General features: G+C 42.3%; 1 protein-coding gene across 2 annotated transcripts in view; it reads left to right on the top strand.

Annotated features, from left to right (window-relative positions):
* Positions 1-17,563, top strand: part of fcho1 (FCH and mu domain containing endocytic adaptor 1) — a 61,480-nt gene extending 43,917 nt beyond the window's left edge. The window contains exons 12-27 of one of the 2 annotated variants that reach the window (XM_080473844.1): positions 533-593; positions 3,984-4,177; positions 4,611-4,635; positions 4,722-4,778; positions 5,630-5,681; positions 6,569-6,693; positions 7,383-8,465; positions 10,591-10,697; positions 10,856-11,048; positions 11,481-11,595; positions 11,707-11,862; positions 12,949-13,081; positions 13,162-13,358; positions 14,660-14,724; positions 16,604-16,771; positions 16,936-17,563. In XM_080473844.1, the coding sequence (XP_080329970.1) occupies positions 533-593; positions 3,984-4,177; positions 4,611-4,635; positions 4,722-4,778; positions 5,630-5,681; positions 6,569-6,693; positions 7,383-8,465; positions 10,591-10,697; positions 10,856-11,048; positions 11,481-11,595; positions 11,707-11,862; positions 12,949-13,081; positions 13,162-13,358; positions 14,660-14,724; positions 16,604-16,771; positions 16,936-16,964 (2,760 nt within the window). In that variant the 3' untranslated portion in view covers positions 16,965-17,563. The remainder of the gene's footprint in view (positions 1-532; positions 594-3,983; positions 4,178-4,610; positions 4,636-4,721; positions 4,779-5,629; positions 5,682-6,568; positions 6,694-7,382; positions 8,466-10,590; positions 10,698-10,855; positions 11,049-11,480; positions 11,596-11,706; positions 11,863-12,948; positions 13,082-13,161; positions 13,359-14,659; positions 14,725-16,603; positions 16,772-16,935) is intronic. The other variant, XM_080473845.1, reaches the window with a different exon arrangement.
* Position 17,564: the final 1 nt, after the last annotated feature.

Raw genomic sequence — 17,564 nt, 5'->3', positions numbered from 1 at the left:
GCCGTCAAATTCAAAAGGAAATAATATTTTCCATATAAAATGTCAACATCTGACATGCAGTTGTGATTAAAGTGGCTTTTTGTTATAAAGGGACTTCATCAACATGTCAACATGACCCTGCAGAACCTTTTACTGACATCATGGGTAATGTAATCCTTAAAAATCCAAAGTCAGTCTATGAATAACTGCTCTCACACTGGTTAGGCTTTTTAATGGCTTTCTCTGTGCGTTATTTCTGTCTCCAGTGTCGAGCATATGAATTTGAATCATGTTGAATGTGCACTTGTAGCTTCAGCAAACAACTTCAGTTATCCTCCCGGTAATGACATGTTGATTGCACAACACTGGTTCTCATGTCGCCACAGACAGTGCAAGTTTATTTACTCTCACTCTCGGTAGTGCAGACAAAATAAAGTACTGAGATGCACGGTATGACAAAGCACCTCTCTGTGGCAGATACGCACCGTTTGTCAGTGTGTTGCTGACCCAGCGGGTGTCTGCCTGCTTCTCCTTCTCATCTGTGTGTGCACAGAATTCACCCTTGGAAGTGGACGATGAGGGATTCGTCATCCGTGCCGACAGCACTCAAAATGATATCCTTTTTTTCTGCTTGTGCATCTTCACTCTGGACACCACATCATGTCTTTTTTTTTTTTTTACATCAATAAATCCATACAGCCATCTACATACAAACATGTGCAGTCATCGGACCACTTCATTGTGTCTCCTGATGAAAACGGTCTTATTAATTCTGATAGCTGACAAAAGAAACAAAAAACATCATTGATGTATTTATTAAGCTCGCAGAAAGACTCCAGCCCTGTCGTATAGATTATCTGTTCCAATGTAATGTACACCTGCTGGAACATCTTCAATCATTTAGTGGATTGATTACCCATTAGTGCTCAGCCAAGTGAAGACCAAAGCAATCGATCCAATTCATTTTTACACTGAGAAAACCATTTTTCATATCATTCAGCCTTTCATTTTCATCATGTTTTTATCCGAATGTATTCTGACTTTTCCTTTGTTATATCGTTTCTCCACAACCACTGTTTGCGGTCGTCCGTTTACCCTACACTAATTCTGTTGGGATATTTAGTTTGTAGAAACTCATATGTTTTATTTTGGGTTTTTTGTCAATAACTGAAAAAAACTAAACATTTCCAAAATACACACACACACACACTGTGCCTTCCATAATGCTGATGGGATGGCAGTTTTTTTTTGTTTTCCAATTGTGTCTTGTTTGTGTAATAAGAGAGACAAGATGTGTTACACGAGGTGTTGCTGAAACTTCCCTTAGCGGGTAAAAAAAAAACATTCAGTGGACAGTGTTTACCAGAGTTTTAAATTTGATATATTTTTGCTTCAATACTCCTTTTCAGATGTGCTGCTTCATAAAAACCTCTAAAGTCCATTATTAGTTTATTAATTAAATCAAGCAAATTAATGCTTTATCAAACTACTTCAGTGCATTACAACCCTTTTATTTATTTTAAATTCTCAACGCCTTTGTTTCACACTTCCCCTTGTCTAACGCAATAATATGGTCTATTTGACGATGGTCAATGCTACTAATACAAAAGGTTTTAAATAAGGCAGATATCATGTAGACATATCACCTGGTGTTGCATTTGTTAGACAAATAGATGCTGAGGCCTAGAATCTCTGAGAGCCTGCTCATGACCTCCGACCAAACAGTGTGGCTGTGTGGACAAAGTCTAGAGGCAAGGAAATAATTGGCAACAGATGTGGGGCATTAAATACAGGTTTCAGTTTGGCTAAAGCCCATGCAGCGTAGTTTGTGATAAGTGTTCAGTGTACAGCTTTCGAGTGAGATGGTTATTTGCTTCTTACCCACGGTGCTGTTCTACACTAGTTACATCTCCTTCGCCTCACTCATCCAGAATATCTTCTTCTCTACCCCACCGCCCCCTCAACCCCCAGCTCAAACCGACAGGATTGACTGGGTGGATGAACACGCCGTTACACAACAACAACAAAAACACATCATTAGTGATGTGTTAACATTTTTCAGGAGCTGCTTTGGCTTTGAAGAGGGCATCACGTTGATGTAGTGGCGAGCACAGTTGCCTGGCAGCATGATGGTCTGGGTTTGTGTGTGGAGTTTGTGATTTTCCTCTGAGTTTTTGTAGTTTTATATGAGGGGCCCTGGCTTTCTTCCTCTCATTAGGTTAATTGGTGACTCTAAACTGGTTGTACATGTGAGTTACTGCATGCTGTCTGTGTTGCAACTTCGACGGACATGCAACCTACTGACGACAGACCACAGTGCTTTTATCTTTTAATCGCCGACTCGCTCACAAATTCTCTGATTTCCTCACTGACTCCCTTCAAATTCATGAAGATGTCACAGACTTCACTGTCATGTGGCAGATGCAAGATTTGACAAATTAAACCTTGTGAGAATGCTGAATAGATTCCAAATAGCCCCCATAAATAGAAGAGAAATGCTTTAAATGGAACTAAATCAGAGGGTCGGAGGTGAGAGGCGGGTTCTGCCAATTTGTCCGCCCAATTGCAGACATTCACAGCCTCATTAACTTCAGAGACGGCCAATTATGAAGATCTCTGTCGCGTTTGTTAGCACAAATGACTAAATGCATCCCCCTCATTAACCGAGGACGGGATTAAGTCAGACTGAAGTGAGACACCTGGCCTCCACCAGCACACGACTGTTAATAGTCAAGTACTTCATCTTCCAATGCGTCAGTTGCTCCAGCAGTAACACTCAGCCAACAGATGAGACAGCAGCTCATCTCGCGTTTGTCTTCCCCTCATTGGGCTTAAATGTTTCACTCAGATTTGACAGTCACTCAGTATAGAGGTGCAGATAAATATGTCCATGTGCGGCAAGGCACAGTCCAGAGGAACAAAGGAAGGTGGTGTCAATTCGTTTGGTAGCGCTGAAGCATTGATCCCTCCGGAGAGACGGCCTCTGAGCCTGTGTGTTTTTTACACATTTGTCTCCTTGTTGCTGCTTTTCTCTCCTGTTTACATAGAAAAAAATTATTGTGAAAAAGAATCTTTTTATATAATTTATTTTAATTCAATCTTTTACTTTGTGAGTGGTTGCTCACGACATATGAGCGCCACACAACAAAAGTCATTGACACTCAACGTTTCTTAGACCTCAAAATCACTATTACACATGACATATCCTGTCAGCAGTTAAAAGGTTTATCAAATCTAATACTGTCAGAGGGGAGAGAAATAGAGCTTTGCAACCATATATACCAGTCATCACATTGGCTTCCAGGATTTTCACAGTGTGACCATCCAATAAGAATCAGGAAACACTGTACTATTGAATAACTGCCAGATACTGAAAGATTGTATCTTCGGAAAAGGGGCAGAAACACTCAAACATTACTCATTATTTGATAATACTACAACTATTAAATTAAAATTAGTCTGCCAAATTAATAGTGAAAGGTTTAACTCATGCTGTTTCAATATATTATTTTTTCCTGGTCAAGAGGGAGAAAAACGTCAAAATATTTTTCTTCAGAAGCTGAAGATTGGGCTTCTCTGGTGTTGTGATTACTCACCATGTACGTACGTATTCTTAAGCAAATTAGCTTTTTAGACAAAATTGCAACAGTTTGATGATTAAACGATAATATAAAGTGTAAAGAGAATAATCCAGGTCTCTGCAACATGCAGCTCCTCAGCCACTCTGTAGTGGTTTCCTGTCCCTTTCACAACTTCCCATGTAAAAACATTTTTAATATTTTGTTTTATTTTTGATTTAGCTTCACCCATGACCCTGCACAGGATTGCAGTATAGAAGATGGATGAAAAAACTAAAATAATGCTCCCATCTATCATAAATGCTGCAGATCCTGAGTTGTCCTATCAAATATATCGACTGAACTCAAGCTTCCTTTCCAAACACGTTGGTTCTTTACCACCGTTTTCAGCACTTGTTCTTCTTGACCTTCCCCTCCCTCCTGTACGCTGCTCTGAGGAAAAAGACAACAACTTCTATTCAAGTGATTCAGACTTTGATGACGAGGAGCCGAAGAAGTTTCACATCCAGATCAGACCGGTGGCCAGCAGCAATCGCAGTAATTCTGTGGCGACGGAGAAGGAGCTGAAGGCCACGGTGGGGGCGTTGACTCTGCCCCCCAACAGAGGAATGCGGCAGCAGGTCGGTTTTCCGGCTCTTCTCATACGCATAGAAAGAGCAAACTCTTCACGTTGAGAAGACGACTCGCCTTTTGAACCCCAGCAAGTTTCACCACCGATTGATTTTAAGTTGGCAGAAACAATGTTGAATCTTGGCGACACACTGCCATTCTGACAGAAATGTTTATTACTTCACAAACTTCCTCAAACCAAATACTACAAACTAAATTACAGCAGCAGATCCAAAAACAATATTAACATCTCATGTTTTATATATTGTGCATATTATATGGATTCTCATTAACATTTTATACATGATTCCAAAGTTTTTGCAGCAACTCAAATCTGTAATAGAACACAGGAAGCACTGGCAATTGACAGTAAAAACTAAATGAGGGTAATGTCCCTCATATTTTTGCTGGTCTGCCCTATTGAACAGCCTCTCTCTCTTTCAGGTTCCGGTGAAGCGGCATCTCTCCAGTAAGTTTAGTGAAATAAGTTGAAATGTTTGTTAAGCGTCTAACAAATCTCTGCTTTTAACGTGAAGCAATGTTGGGTCTCTGCAGGAAACTCGAGTACCGCAGGGGGTCGAACAGATGAAGGTGAAGCGACTTCCCGTAGAGGTGAGTCTGTTTAGAGGCGTAATCCATCAGCATATTTGTAGATATGTTGACTTGAAGCAAATTAATCTGCCACCATTGCTGAGAATTCTGGCTTATCATGAATAAATTCCGTATCTTTGATTTGAGTGAAAACTAATTCAAAATGATTTATCCCTGGAGCGTTTGTGTATATTCATTTCTTTAAGAATTTTCTATGGACTAATATAGAGATGAATTGCTTTGCATGATAATAACTGAACAAATAAGTGAAAATGGATAAAGGTTCAGTTCCGTTTCTACATCAGTCAGAACTACAACACTGAAAACATGTTTACACTGAAGGTTTCACATCACCGTCCCGTTACATTTTGGGGCATCAGTAAATCGATTCATTGCGTTGTTTCTCTAAGCCTCGGGCCTGCTTTAGCCCCATGGTGCCCACTAGACAGCCAATCTCTTCATTGGCTGACCGTGCATGCACGGCATCTCCCTCTGTAAGTCTCAGCCGGCTCTCTGCTCGCGCTTTGCTTGTTTTATTACCTGCGGGTTCGTTAGCTGTCCGTAGGTTTGGCTGGAGTGGGAGGCTGCAACCTGCTGCACTCCCGCTGCTGGCGTCCCCCTCTTAAATCCAGAGGCTGCAGGATTAATGAGCAGCATCTGATTAAAGTGATGACTCTGCAGTGAGAGCTGCAGTGGCTGGAGCTCAATGAGAACAGGCTAATTACTGGCATTTATCACCAGGAAGGTAATGGCCGATGAGGTTTTCCTCAACTGTGCACTCTGAGGAAGAGTCCCTCTTGCTGATTTGAGTTGATGAGGGAACATTGTCTGCGGAGAGTCACTGGATCTCTCTGTGTGAATAATTTTTGCAGATGGAGAGCAGGATGGACTGTGCAGGTCCACCTCCAGTCCCGATCACAGCAGGTAAGACAGCCGTCCTTCGCATCATGTCACCCCCTCATTCATCAGGAACATTTTCTGTATCTTGAATCTCTTTGAATTTTCCCCTCATAATCTCACATCCATCACTGTACACAATTTATTTTTGGCTGTCTGCTAGTTTTCAGTTCTCAGTTTTTTTTTTAAGTTTATCAGCTCATTTTCTTCACTGTTATCTCTTTGGTCTTCGGTTCCTCTTTAGCTCAGAAATTCAATATGAAAACATCTAAAGCCAAAGCCAGTAAGATTGAAGAAAAAACTTAGAAATTATTTTGACAACTAGAAATGTTTAAATTGTAGCTGCTTTTTTATTCTAATTTATGGCTCTCGAAGAGTTATAATGTGTATTATATCCTCTTATAAACTATTTTAAATGTGTCCCATTGAGTGTCTGTTCTCTTTTGTGTAGCGTTATCGCCAAAACAATTATCTTTTTCTTTTCCCAAAATGTTTAACAAGCAGTTTGTCAACCAGCTTTTTCTGTCCTGGTCCTTGTTAGGCTAACACAGGCCGTGGTCCGACATTGGAATCATTGAAGCGTCCAACTGCACTTTTGGATTTTCATTTCACCTGGCACACATTTTGACTCGTCCGTCCAACCAACCACTTGTAGCATAAATGCTACATACGTACCCAGATTCACTTCACTTCACACGTGACGTTAAACTGTGGAACTTAAAACGCTGCGTTACACTGACTTCTCCTGTTAATGACATTGGTGAAAAGGAGGACAAATTCTTTTTTGTTTTTTTCATGCAGTTATGAATTAAAACAACACTGACTACACCTCAGCACTGCCTTTCTTCCTACATTTCATTAAGTTTCCTCTCCTCATACAAACACGTCCTTGTCTCTTGTCTCTTGTCTCTCAGGTTGAGTTCGACAGCGTCGGGCTCAGACAGTCTCTTTGGACCGCCGCTGGAGTTAGCCTTCAAGTCCAAAAGCTTTGACAGTCGGGAGCAACTGAGAGAGCCCACCCCTTTTGGTAATTCTGAATGTAAGGAAGATACACCTTTTGAAAACCTTTTAATATAAATTTGCAAACATTTTTTTCCAAATATATTTTCATAAAATTTTTTGTCATACACTAGAATTTTAGACCTATTTACACCGTATTAGTGCTAATGTTGGTCAATCTCTTACCATATGAGGTTTTCCTCTTTTCCAAAGTCTACTTTTACAATAGAAAACCCAAGGAAGCAATTCAGCTAAAAACTTTTAAATATAACGTTTTTATAATACATTTTTTTACATTAAGTTTTCTGGTTTTTTTTTTTCTTGTAACTCAGCTGATTGACGTTAACTTTCTCCAAATAGCAGTTTTGTAAACGAGCTGCCGGAGCGGCGTGCATTTACACCCAAACCAACATCGTCAGCCCACAAACAAAAGTTTCATTTAATCTAAATTAGATCAAACTATGATAAAACAAGTATGGAAATATAGAATAAGAAAACTATTTGGAATATTAGTAAACCTTGGCATTGTGACTTTAAATCACTGTTGCTTCTCTGGTAAATTATAACAGATTGTCTTTTTCTTTACTTTTAAGAAAACCAAGTAAACAAGTCTTGGACTTGTAGATGCAACTTCCTTTTTTAAGGATGACATTAAAATGAATGTTTTTTATAACCCATGTATCATTTTCTTTAAATCCCACAGTTGTATCTTGCATCCTTTCTTTTCAGATGCTGCTTTCTCTTCCGACTCCTCATCACCAGAGAATGTTGAAGACTCTGGCCTGGACTCGCCGTCCCATCAGCCCCTCGGACCATCCCCAGAGCCGGTCGGCTGGGCTGCGTGGCCCCTGATGTCACAGAGTAAAGATCAGACACAAACGCTGGGTCGACCCATGGACCCTTTCCTCTCCGCATTCCTGGACCCCACCCCTGGACGTGGCTCACATCCACAGGATGACCCCGCCAGCATTTGGTCTGTTGTCTCATCGCGTCCGTCACGTGTCCCGCTGGATATGGACCCCACCTCAGTGCAGTTCCCTGCCTTCTCTCATTCTCTCCGCCCGCCTGAGATGGAGTCGTCTGTGTGGAACTGCAAACACATTCCCCCTGAGGACCCCTTCCTGGCTGCCTTCGAGAGAACTGTCACCCAGGACACGGTGAACCTGTCGGATGCGTGGGCACGCCCGCCCACTCGCCCGGCTCAGCAGGGCAGGGGAATGGAGGTGCGAGCGGACCCGTTCTCCGTCGCTCTCCCTGACGCCAACACACTGCCGACCCCCTCCTCCTCTTCTTCATCCTCCTCCAATCGAAAAGAAAGAGACAGGAAACGAGACCGCAGCCTCCCTCCTCCTGTTTCCTCTGACGATCCGTTTGCGATCACCATGATTGGCAGCCCGACGCACCAATCATCGCTGGCGGCGGCAGCAGCTGGAGGCATCCCCCCACATGGCGGCAGTGGTGGCGGCGGCGGCGGCGGGGGTAGCCCTGCAAACAGCAACAGACTTGGAGTCGATGTTAACTCAAGCTCTTTGCCATCAGCTCACACGAAGAAGGAGCTCACGCACTGGAACTCAGTCCACAACCCGTTCAGTGAAAGCGTTGGCTCCAAATCACAAGAGGCAGGAAAAGTAAAAGTTGAAGGAGGCGGGGAAAGGAGGAAACATCGATCATCAGAGAGTGAGCCGCGCAGGAACGCCCCGCCTCTCACAAGGCATTCAGGGCCACAGGAGGATCTTTGCTTTTCAACAGACAAGGATCAGGACTGCCTGGACCTGAACACTCAGATAACCTGCGGTGTCAGCTCTCGTAAGGGTACAGAGTCCTCCTTTGAAATTTTACTTCCTTGTATCCTCACATACAGGATCGTGAAACACACACTACAGTACAGCATCGCCTGAAACCTCCTGCAACAACTCACAGTTCATTAGAAGTGGCAAACATTCTCCAATTGTTCTGTTCAGTAGAAGTACAGATGTGACCAACGTCAGGCTCTGTAATGTATTCAAAGTTCAAAAAGAAACTGATGTTTGGCTTTTTGATCGCAGACGACATGTTTAATAGATTTTCATTTTTAGAAACTGTATCAATGTTACTGGTGAGATAACTTCTCTCCATTTAACCAGTTTTAGTCAAAGTTAACCTCAACTACACATGTGGGCTGCTGCAGTGCTCAGGGGCTCTTTGGGTCAATGGTCTTTACCTTATTTACCTTTTTATTAGTTTATTTGGACAGAACAGTGCATATTAATGAACGGACCATCTTTTGGTGAGGTTACTGTAAATATGCCGGATTTAGCACAATGCTAATTTCCATCCTTTGTCCCACATAAAACCATACAAGGTTACAAACGTATAAAAACAATACAGTAAAACAACGACAGATGATAAAATAATTCTTCCTGAAAACCTACCGTAAAGTGCAAATATTAAAGTGCTTACTCAGCAGTCTGCCATAGGTAAAGTGCCAATCCCTGGGATTCAAACTTGTGAGCCTCTAATGACCAACTCGTTTCTAAGACATCACTGTCATAAATAAGCCCATCTTTTGATTTTTCTGTGGTATTGTAGAGCTTCTGTGATACATTAGCTGAGCTCTTCGCGCTGTGACAGCCAATATAAAGGCCAGTTCACTTAGTAACACCTGCTGACGACGGTCTCTATTGGAGGTGAAGGAAGGAGATGTTTTGGCAAAATAGGTTTATGAACTGACGGCAGTGAGAAGGAAGACAAACAACAGGCTTGATCAACTTAAGAACAATGCAGACAGAGTCCGCTCAGCAAATTCAACTGTCGCAACAGGCCCATATTAATGTCACGCGTATTTTATCTGGCTGGGAAATGTCGAGTCTCATTTTATGAATCTCATAACCGTATGATGTCGAGGAGCTGCTTTTCTAAATCGGTGTTGCTCATGTTTATTAAACCTTCTGAAAACTGCGAGGTGGTTGACTAAAACAGCCTTACAAGGTTAAAAACTATTGAAAGATTTATTAGGTGAACAGAGAGTGAACAACCAAGGCCTGGTGTCTTATTTATGTAAAACCAAACCAAGAGAAAACCTGTCCCTCATAAATAAACTGCTGAGGGTTCGGAGGAAATACTGAACAAAACCAGTGAGCCAAAGCTGAGGTTCAGCGTTGTAAAGTGTAAATGCTCTGATTCTAACTCGGCTCTTTCAACACTTAATGATTCGTTCTTTAGATTAGAGTTGTGATTTTTTTAATTAAAATTTTTTTTTTTAAAGTCCTCAGTAGGAGGCAGCTTTGACTTTTTAATTACTCAACATGAATCGTTCATCAACAGCGCCCTCATCTCATTAATTCTTCTTTTGTTAGGATTGCATGTGACACTTTCATCGACTTTTTTAAATTTTTTTATTCAAACTTAAAAATTTCGTTAGTTCAGAGCCATGTAGCGTAGCGGTTACAAACCAAGCGTGAACCAGTGAACAGGAGAATATCTCTCAAATCAGACTCATAGCAAAATGAATATCAGTTGTACTGTTTACTGATACAGTTTGAATGGCAGTTGTAAATCACAAATATCCAGTTAATATTGAGTTCTCTACAGATTAAGACACATTTCTATCATTTATTGTCGAACCGTTTTTTTTTTTTTTCACCTTTCAGAAGACCCTCGGTGTTTACAAGAGATGAACCGTGTGGGATTTTGCTTGGCTCTTCCTCACTAGAGAGGCAAATCTCTGAAACATGTTCAGATACCACCGAGATGTAAAATCTTTCAGATATAGCAAACACAAATGGACTGTGGATGCCAGCATGTTTTGGCATCGCGGTGGTGTTTGCCGCTCCTCACTCCTTCTGCCGAGCACAGCCTCACACTGAGTTTAGAGCACGTCTGTGGCTTTGTGGCTCACTGTGCAACTCAAATGGGCCCGGGAGTCACATTTTGTCTCGTGTGTTGTGTCTTTTGAAAGGCTCCAAACATAACTACAGACAGGACACAGCTGAAGTGGCTGCAGCTGCTCCGTCGAGGACGACTCGAGCCAAGAGGTCATCGGGGCGACTGAGTGGCTGCGAGAGAGTGAGTAACAGCTGAGCCAATTGGACGCATTCATACTATCTCTACTCAAAACATAGTCCTTAATGTCGCGATATCGCCAAGATATGATTAGATGGAGCATTGGTAATATTGCCCGTGCGATATGAAGACGGTGCTGATATCAGCGCTTTGTGTTTCAGTCTCGGTCACTGTGTTCCTCCCCTCTGCCGGAGCCCAGCCCCTCCCTCACCTCCTCATCCTCCTCCAGCCCCAGCGAGTGGGGTCCTCAAGCCAGAGACGGTGACTGGGGGGCTCAGAACAGAGCCAACAGCCAGGACAGGACAGGACAAGTCTCACCGCTGCCCTACCAGCACCAGGACCAGCAGAGACCATGTAAGCCTCAGGAGGGCTTGTTCAAGATCATGATTCAGTTTTGTTCTCTATCCGTGAGCACAGGCCTGCAGAGAGGTTGCCGGTTGGATGTTATTGGGGAGACTAAAACTTATTCGAATGTGCCTCGTGACCGTATAGAAAGAATCTGACCAGATTGAGCTCTGAGCACTGTGTCCATATCCCATCATCTTTTTTCTTCATATTGAAAACTTGAAATGTGTTTTAAAGGCTTCGACAGATAATTTAACGAACTCGAAAATTTAACGAACTCGAATGTAAGATCTAGTGTGAGCGACCATGTGATTGTGGAAACCCGAGGCCGTCACGGTTCAGTGGTCCCACCTCTTCAGGACAAGCCCACTAACTGATGTGTAATGATGTGCTGGATAATAAGAGCATGAGTCACAATTACCGTACCGTTGTTCTCCTCAGTGCATCTGTCCAGAGGGCCCAGTCCCATTTCTCTGAGCACGCAGGAGGCCTGGCCGGTCGCAGCGGCCATCACCGAATACATCAACGCCTACTTTAAAGGAGGACAGCACAACCGGTCAGTGCCCTGCTCGTTGATGCGCCTATTCTCCATATTCTCTGTTGTTTATTGAGGAGAGTGAAAAGCCCAACCTTTTATGTCTTGTGTGTGGTTTTCTTCTTTCCTCAGCTGCCTGGTAAAGATCACTGGTGATTTGACGATGTCGTTCCCAGCAGGAATCACCCGTATTTTCACAGCCAACCCCAATGTTCCCGTGCTCAGCTTCAGACTAGTCAACATCTCCCGGATCGATCACTTTCTGCCTAATCAGAAGCTGCTCTTCAGGTCTGCTGCACCTGGCTTTTCCTTTTGCACACAACAGTCCGCTCATTATTTCGTTTTTTGAATCACATTTCAAATTCACTTATAGAAAATCAGATCAATAACATCGATATTTGAATGTCTTTTTCTGCTTTTTATCTGGAATACTGGACAGGAGGAAAAATCTGTCCATCCGTCCAGAGATCATGACTCAGCATTAATGTTTTCAACATACTCCATATTTTATAATATAAGAGAACAAGTTTATAATTTTCTATATTTAGTTTCATGTTGTAGTTCAGTTTTTGTTTGTGCATATGCAGACAGAAAGAATTATACTATGTATGTTTACACTAGTGTTTTTAGGTTTATAGAGCTTATTATGTAGCTGCTTCGAAGGCAATAAACATATGAGCCAAAACTGCTTTATGCATTATGGAAGAAATATCTCGTTTATCAGTGAGGTCTCTGAGGGCAGTGATGAAAACTCACCTGTGTAAATGTTGTGTATGGTTCATAGAAATACAAAGAAGTGGGGAAAATGTTTCTCAGTCTGCCTAAATATTAAATAAGCACCTATCTTATGGGATTGAGATATGTCCAATCGACATATCTTGTCCAGATTTTGGTCACTGTTAAACCAGATGAAGACCCTCACCCCCATGACAACTTTCACATGTGGTTATATTTCAGTATGTTTTTAAGATTTGTTGGCTTGTTACAGGCCGGTCTGACCACCCGCCACAGTTTAGGCACCTGTTACCCAACAGGAGCACATTAGTTGGTAAACTTAGGCTTCTGAAGCCTTAATAGATCTTATTTTATCCCCGATTTAGTTGATATGTGGGATGATACGATATCAAACTCCAAGTATCCAAACTCCGCCATTAATGCGGCTGTGGGATCCTGTGAAGTAAACGTTGATAGTTTATTTGGGTAGCACCAAATACAACACAGTCGTCTCAAGGCACTTTTACAGAGGAAAAACCCAACAACAATTCCACTGGAGCAAGCATAATCGATGGTGAAAAGGATTCAAACGTACTAAGTAATACTAGTAAGATGGACCGAGTGTGTTTGTTTCACGTCTTCATCGTTGTGTCTTGACAGTGATCCGTCTCAGAGTGATCCAGACACCAGAGACTTCTGGTTCAACATGCAGGCACTGCAGCTCTACCTGCAAAGAGAAGCTGAGGTCAACCCCCAGGCCTCGTACTACAACGTCGGCCTGCTCAAGTATCAGGTGAGTTCAAACTCCGGTTCTCTTCCGCTGTGCCCCAGTGTACTGGTTTGTAAACACCGGTCACATGCGCTCTTCCTCAGGTGTCATCTCAGGATCCGGGTCGGGCTCCTCTCCTGCTGTCAGCCGAGTGCCAGCGCAGCGGCACGGTGACCCGGGTGTCCCTGGATTATCACTGCTGCCCCGCCACAGCCCCCTCCACCCAGCTCACCGCCGTGCAGGTGCTGCTGCCGCTGGACCACACCGCCACAGACCTGCAGTGCCAGCCGCCGGCCTCCTGGTGAGCCGCGTCCACCAGATGATGGACTGATACGTTACCGTCATCTGTAGCTGTGGACGACACAATCAGAAGCATAAATCTCATTAAAAAGTCATTAGATAGAAATAATTAAAGTGAGTTTTGGAGAAATTCATCAAATGTTGAGTAATGACTAAAGATGTGGAGTCGAGTCGATTCTTTGTCGGGGTGCAACAATCTGATCAATACGTTTGGTAATGAATAAGTTTAAATCACACAAAAGAAAAACCACAGAAGAGCTTAAAAAGATCGTCTTAATGAAAATAATCTGATGTAGTTTATTATTTTTTATGCAAGATGTATTGTGATCACTTTCCATTAAAACCATTTATTATAATAACGATACCAGTCAATGTGCATCACCTAACAGGTCATTCTAAAATAACATTTTCTCAAACAATAAATCAATCGGTTGGCAGATTCTTGGTTGTTATGATTTATTAGCCAGTCAGTGACATAGATGTTTGGTTATTGTTTTTTACTATTTACAAAACTATTATGAGCGCATCATATAATAAAAACTTTATTCCATCATGTTGACATTTCAATTACTTTTTTTCTGTTTTTCTGATTTAGTTTTTCCGTGGTGGTTTTAGAAATTCTCAGATCATGAAAACTCGTTTTAAGTCTGGTCTTAAAACTCCTTTCTATCACTTGGCTTTTATAAACTGAAACTCTTTGTTGTTTTTGCTCTTTTTCTTCCGACCTCTGTATTTTGTTGTTTATTGTGGTTTTAATGTAAAAGCACTTTGTTTAATGTTTAAAAAAAGTGCTATACAATAGAGTTATTATTATTATTATTAACGAGTTTTTGTTTTCAACAAATTTCTGCTGCAGCGTTCGATTCCCACTGCTGTCAGGCTGCCCACACCGAGGGTCCCTGAGCAAGACCCTCTGAGCACATGAAGTTAAAGTTACTTCTAATGGGACGGGCTAAATGCAGACAAATGACGTTCCCAATGGGATCAGTGAAGGTTTAATTTGTCTGAATAGTTTTATTACCGCTAAACTTGCAGTGGAATCAAATGCCTGTGAAATATGAATGAAGCCTTCCTCTTTGTGCCACTCCACACGTCTGATACTGCAGTTTATATGAAACAAATGTAGATTTTAAAGTGTCAATGATGCAAAGTTCCTGTGATCGTGGTGTTTTTGACCATTCAGTGTAATAATCAAATCATCCGTTTCCCTACAGTGAGCAGACGGTTCTCTGACTTAAATGTTGGATGATGGAGATGAAGGAGCTGCTTTGGCTTCACTCTCCGTTTTATTTTTCTCTGTAGGAACGCTGAAGAGCGACGGCTGCTGTGGAAACTCTCCAATCTCTCCCCGACCAACCACAGCAAAGGTCAGAGCTTTGCTGCGCTTTTTCTTTTTTTTCTCTCTCACATTTATTTATTTATTTATTTTTAAACCTGTCTGCTTATTTCAAACCCTCATTGAAGACGAAAGCTTTGATAAGGAAAAGCTGCGAGGCGAGACGCTCCATACCTGCCTCCCCGTCTCCGCCTGCCTTCTGTCCATTCATTAATTAGCCTCCTCTTTAAAACACTTTGTTTCTCTGTCACCTTCTCATCAGTTTCTCATCGCTACCTCATATCAAGACGACTGTAAGAATGAGTCATTGAGCGTTGTGTGAAGAGATCTCCGTGCTTCACTTCCTTCCCAGAGCCTTTTCATTACCTTTTGAAAGACATATTAGCATTTGAAGACGGCGGCGGCTGTGGGCTTCCTGAGAGACGTGAACAAAATGATTGTGAAGGGAGCTTCTGAATGTCAAACTGACTTTGCCGTGTGCCAAATCAATTGTGGAAATTAGGTTACGACTGTAAAGATGCACAGATGAGACATGATGTGCAGTTGAACGTTTTCTTTGCCGCAAGAGATTGTTTTTATGAACTGGGAATATTTGCGTTTCCTTCTATTAGGAAAAAGGTTCAGTCACTCCTGCGGCTCCTCTGCTTCTCGTATGAGCTGCATTTTTATTCAACATCCGATGACCAGATGATTGCTGGACCGTGGAGAAACCCTGTGTTTGATCAACACTCCTAATTGTTTTGTGTGACCGTCACAGCGTTTGTTGGTTTGTCGGGATTTGGGTTGAAAGTGATTAAAATTCTACAAATTCCAGGTGAATATCTGAGATCCAAGCTCGTTTGAAATTCTTGACCTGAAGGTTTCCTGCTCCTCTGTCTGACAGCTGGTTTCTTCCCACGATTCCATGATTGGATTCTTTATTTCAGGGACTACCTCTGTGTGAGGAGCACAAAACTGTTCAGAGTCCATCAGCCACGGACGGGATCACAACAACTGAAAATGTTTATAGTTTGCTGCTTTATGATTCTGTGTCAAAACACTGAAAGGTCACCATAACTTCGTCTTCTCCTTTGAGAGTCTATTTAATAAGTTTGTCAGGGCGTGTTGGAAACGGAAGTGGCAATGCTTCTTTTGAAGATGATGAAATATACCATGAGAGGGAGCTCACCTGCCACTGGTAGAACAACAATTGGAGAATAAATCCATTCGTGTTCACCTAATCTTCTGACTTTATAGCTTATAAGGTTGCAGACCCCCGGTTCAGGCTTTTATTGAAGCTGTACACAAGCCTCCGGGTCTTTTAAATCCCAGACATGACTCAGCATTTGTAAATATAGCGATTTGAATGTCAGTATGTGCCCCCCTCTGTAGGGAGGAATGGTACAATCCACACATTGATTTCAAATGGTTTATTTCAATTTTACAAAGGCAATTCGGGTGTTATCTTTTGCTCACCCTCCGTTAAGAGACCAGAGGAAGAACTTTGCTTTGCTTGAATGTTTTATTGATAGAAACTATGTGACTGAAATCCACTGACACTGAAGTCCCGTGTTGTTGGTCTAAGTTTCTTCCAATATGAGCAAAACCCTTAAAAATGCTTTGAAGAGTGGCCCTGAGAAAGATGTCAGTAATAAGTGAAACACACCTTAAAGTTTTTTTGACTGCTCATCTAAAGTCGGACAGAATGAGGTGTCACACGGGATAAAAATGTGACATATAAAGTGCTGAAATAATTCACATCAGATATTTTTCATCTGTTGTCTAGTAGGTAAAGTCTATGAATATAGCTTTTAAATTTAAAGGACGTCTCTTTAATGAGTATCTGACAGTATCGAAACTATTTCCAATGATCTTTTATCACTGCTGCTGACTTCCAGCCTGTATCCTTGTGCATGTGTGTGTGTTCTCAGGCTCAGGGACTCTCTGTGCCAGCTGGCAGTGCCTGGAGGTCCCTCGTGGGCCTCCACCCAGCCTGGCTGTGCAGTTTGTGGGCTCCGGGGCCTCGCTGTCGGGCATGGACGTGGAGCTGGTGGGCAGCCGCTACCGAATGTCTCTGGTCAAGAAGAGATTCGCCACAGGTGACTCCAAATCTCAACACCAAGCAAACAAAAGGCTTCAGATGACTTCAGGATCTAAATTTTCATCAAACCCTCTAGAAAAACATTTTGAAGGATAGTGTGTATGAATCCTTTATAACCAAGTAGTTTTCTACATCTGAGTGTGTTTTCAATGTGTTTGACAGGGAAATACATGGCCAGCTGCTCCTTGTGAACGATGTAAAGGCCTGTCAGATTCCCAAAAGACCCGTCGTCAAGGGTTCAGGCAACCTTGCACTTTTCCGTCATCCGAGTGGACGACTCAGCCGAGGAGGGACGACATCGTCGCTCAGCGTTGAAGAACAGTGTGCGCTCACTTCTGACACTCTTTTAGGGCCGAGCCTTTTCTTCTTCTTCCTCTTCTTCTTCATTTCATTATAACTTTGGTCATGTGTTGTACGTTGAGTTTTTCCTGGAGGAAAACCCTCCGTTATGACCCCCAACCTCTCTGTCCACATTGTGCTCTGTGTGCCTTGGTAAGAAGAGAAGGACCATGCTTCATGTCAGAACCGCCTGTGAATAAAGCGAGGAGGGGATAACTTGAGTGAATAATGTCAGCATATTCACTGTTTGGAGAGCAGTTGCCATGGAAAGGAGGCTTTGTGCATTCTGTAAATAATGTATTTCGAGAACATCCTAAAGGATCGAGGGAGTCGTTTTGAGAGCGAAGATCGACGACACGCTAGAGAAAGAATAATGTTTGTAAGTTACGCACTTGTTCCATATCAAGTTTTGTGATGTTAATATTTAATAAAAAGAAATGTTCTCAGACACC

The sequence above is a fragment of the Lipophrys pholis genome (genome assembly GCF_963383615.2).
Source record: "Lipophrys pholis genome assembly, chromosome: 10".
NCBI lineage: Eukaryota > Metazoa > Chordata > Actinopteri > Blenniiformes > Blenniidae > Lipophrys > Lipophrys pholis.
Note: the sequence above shows the minus strand (reverse complement) of the source record. Positions and strands in the feature narration are given on the sequence as shown.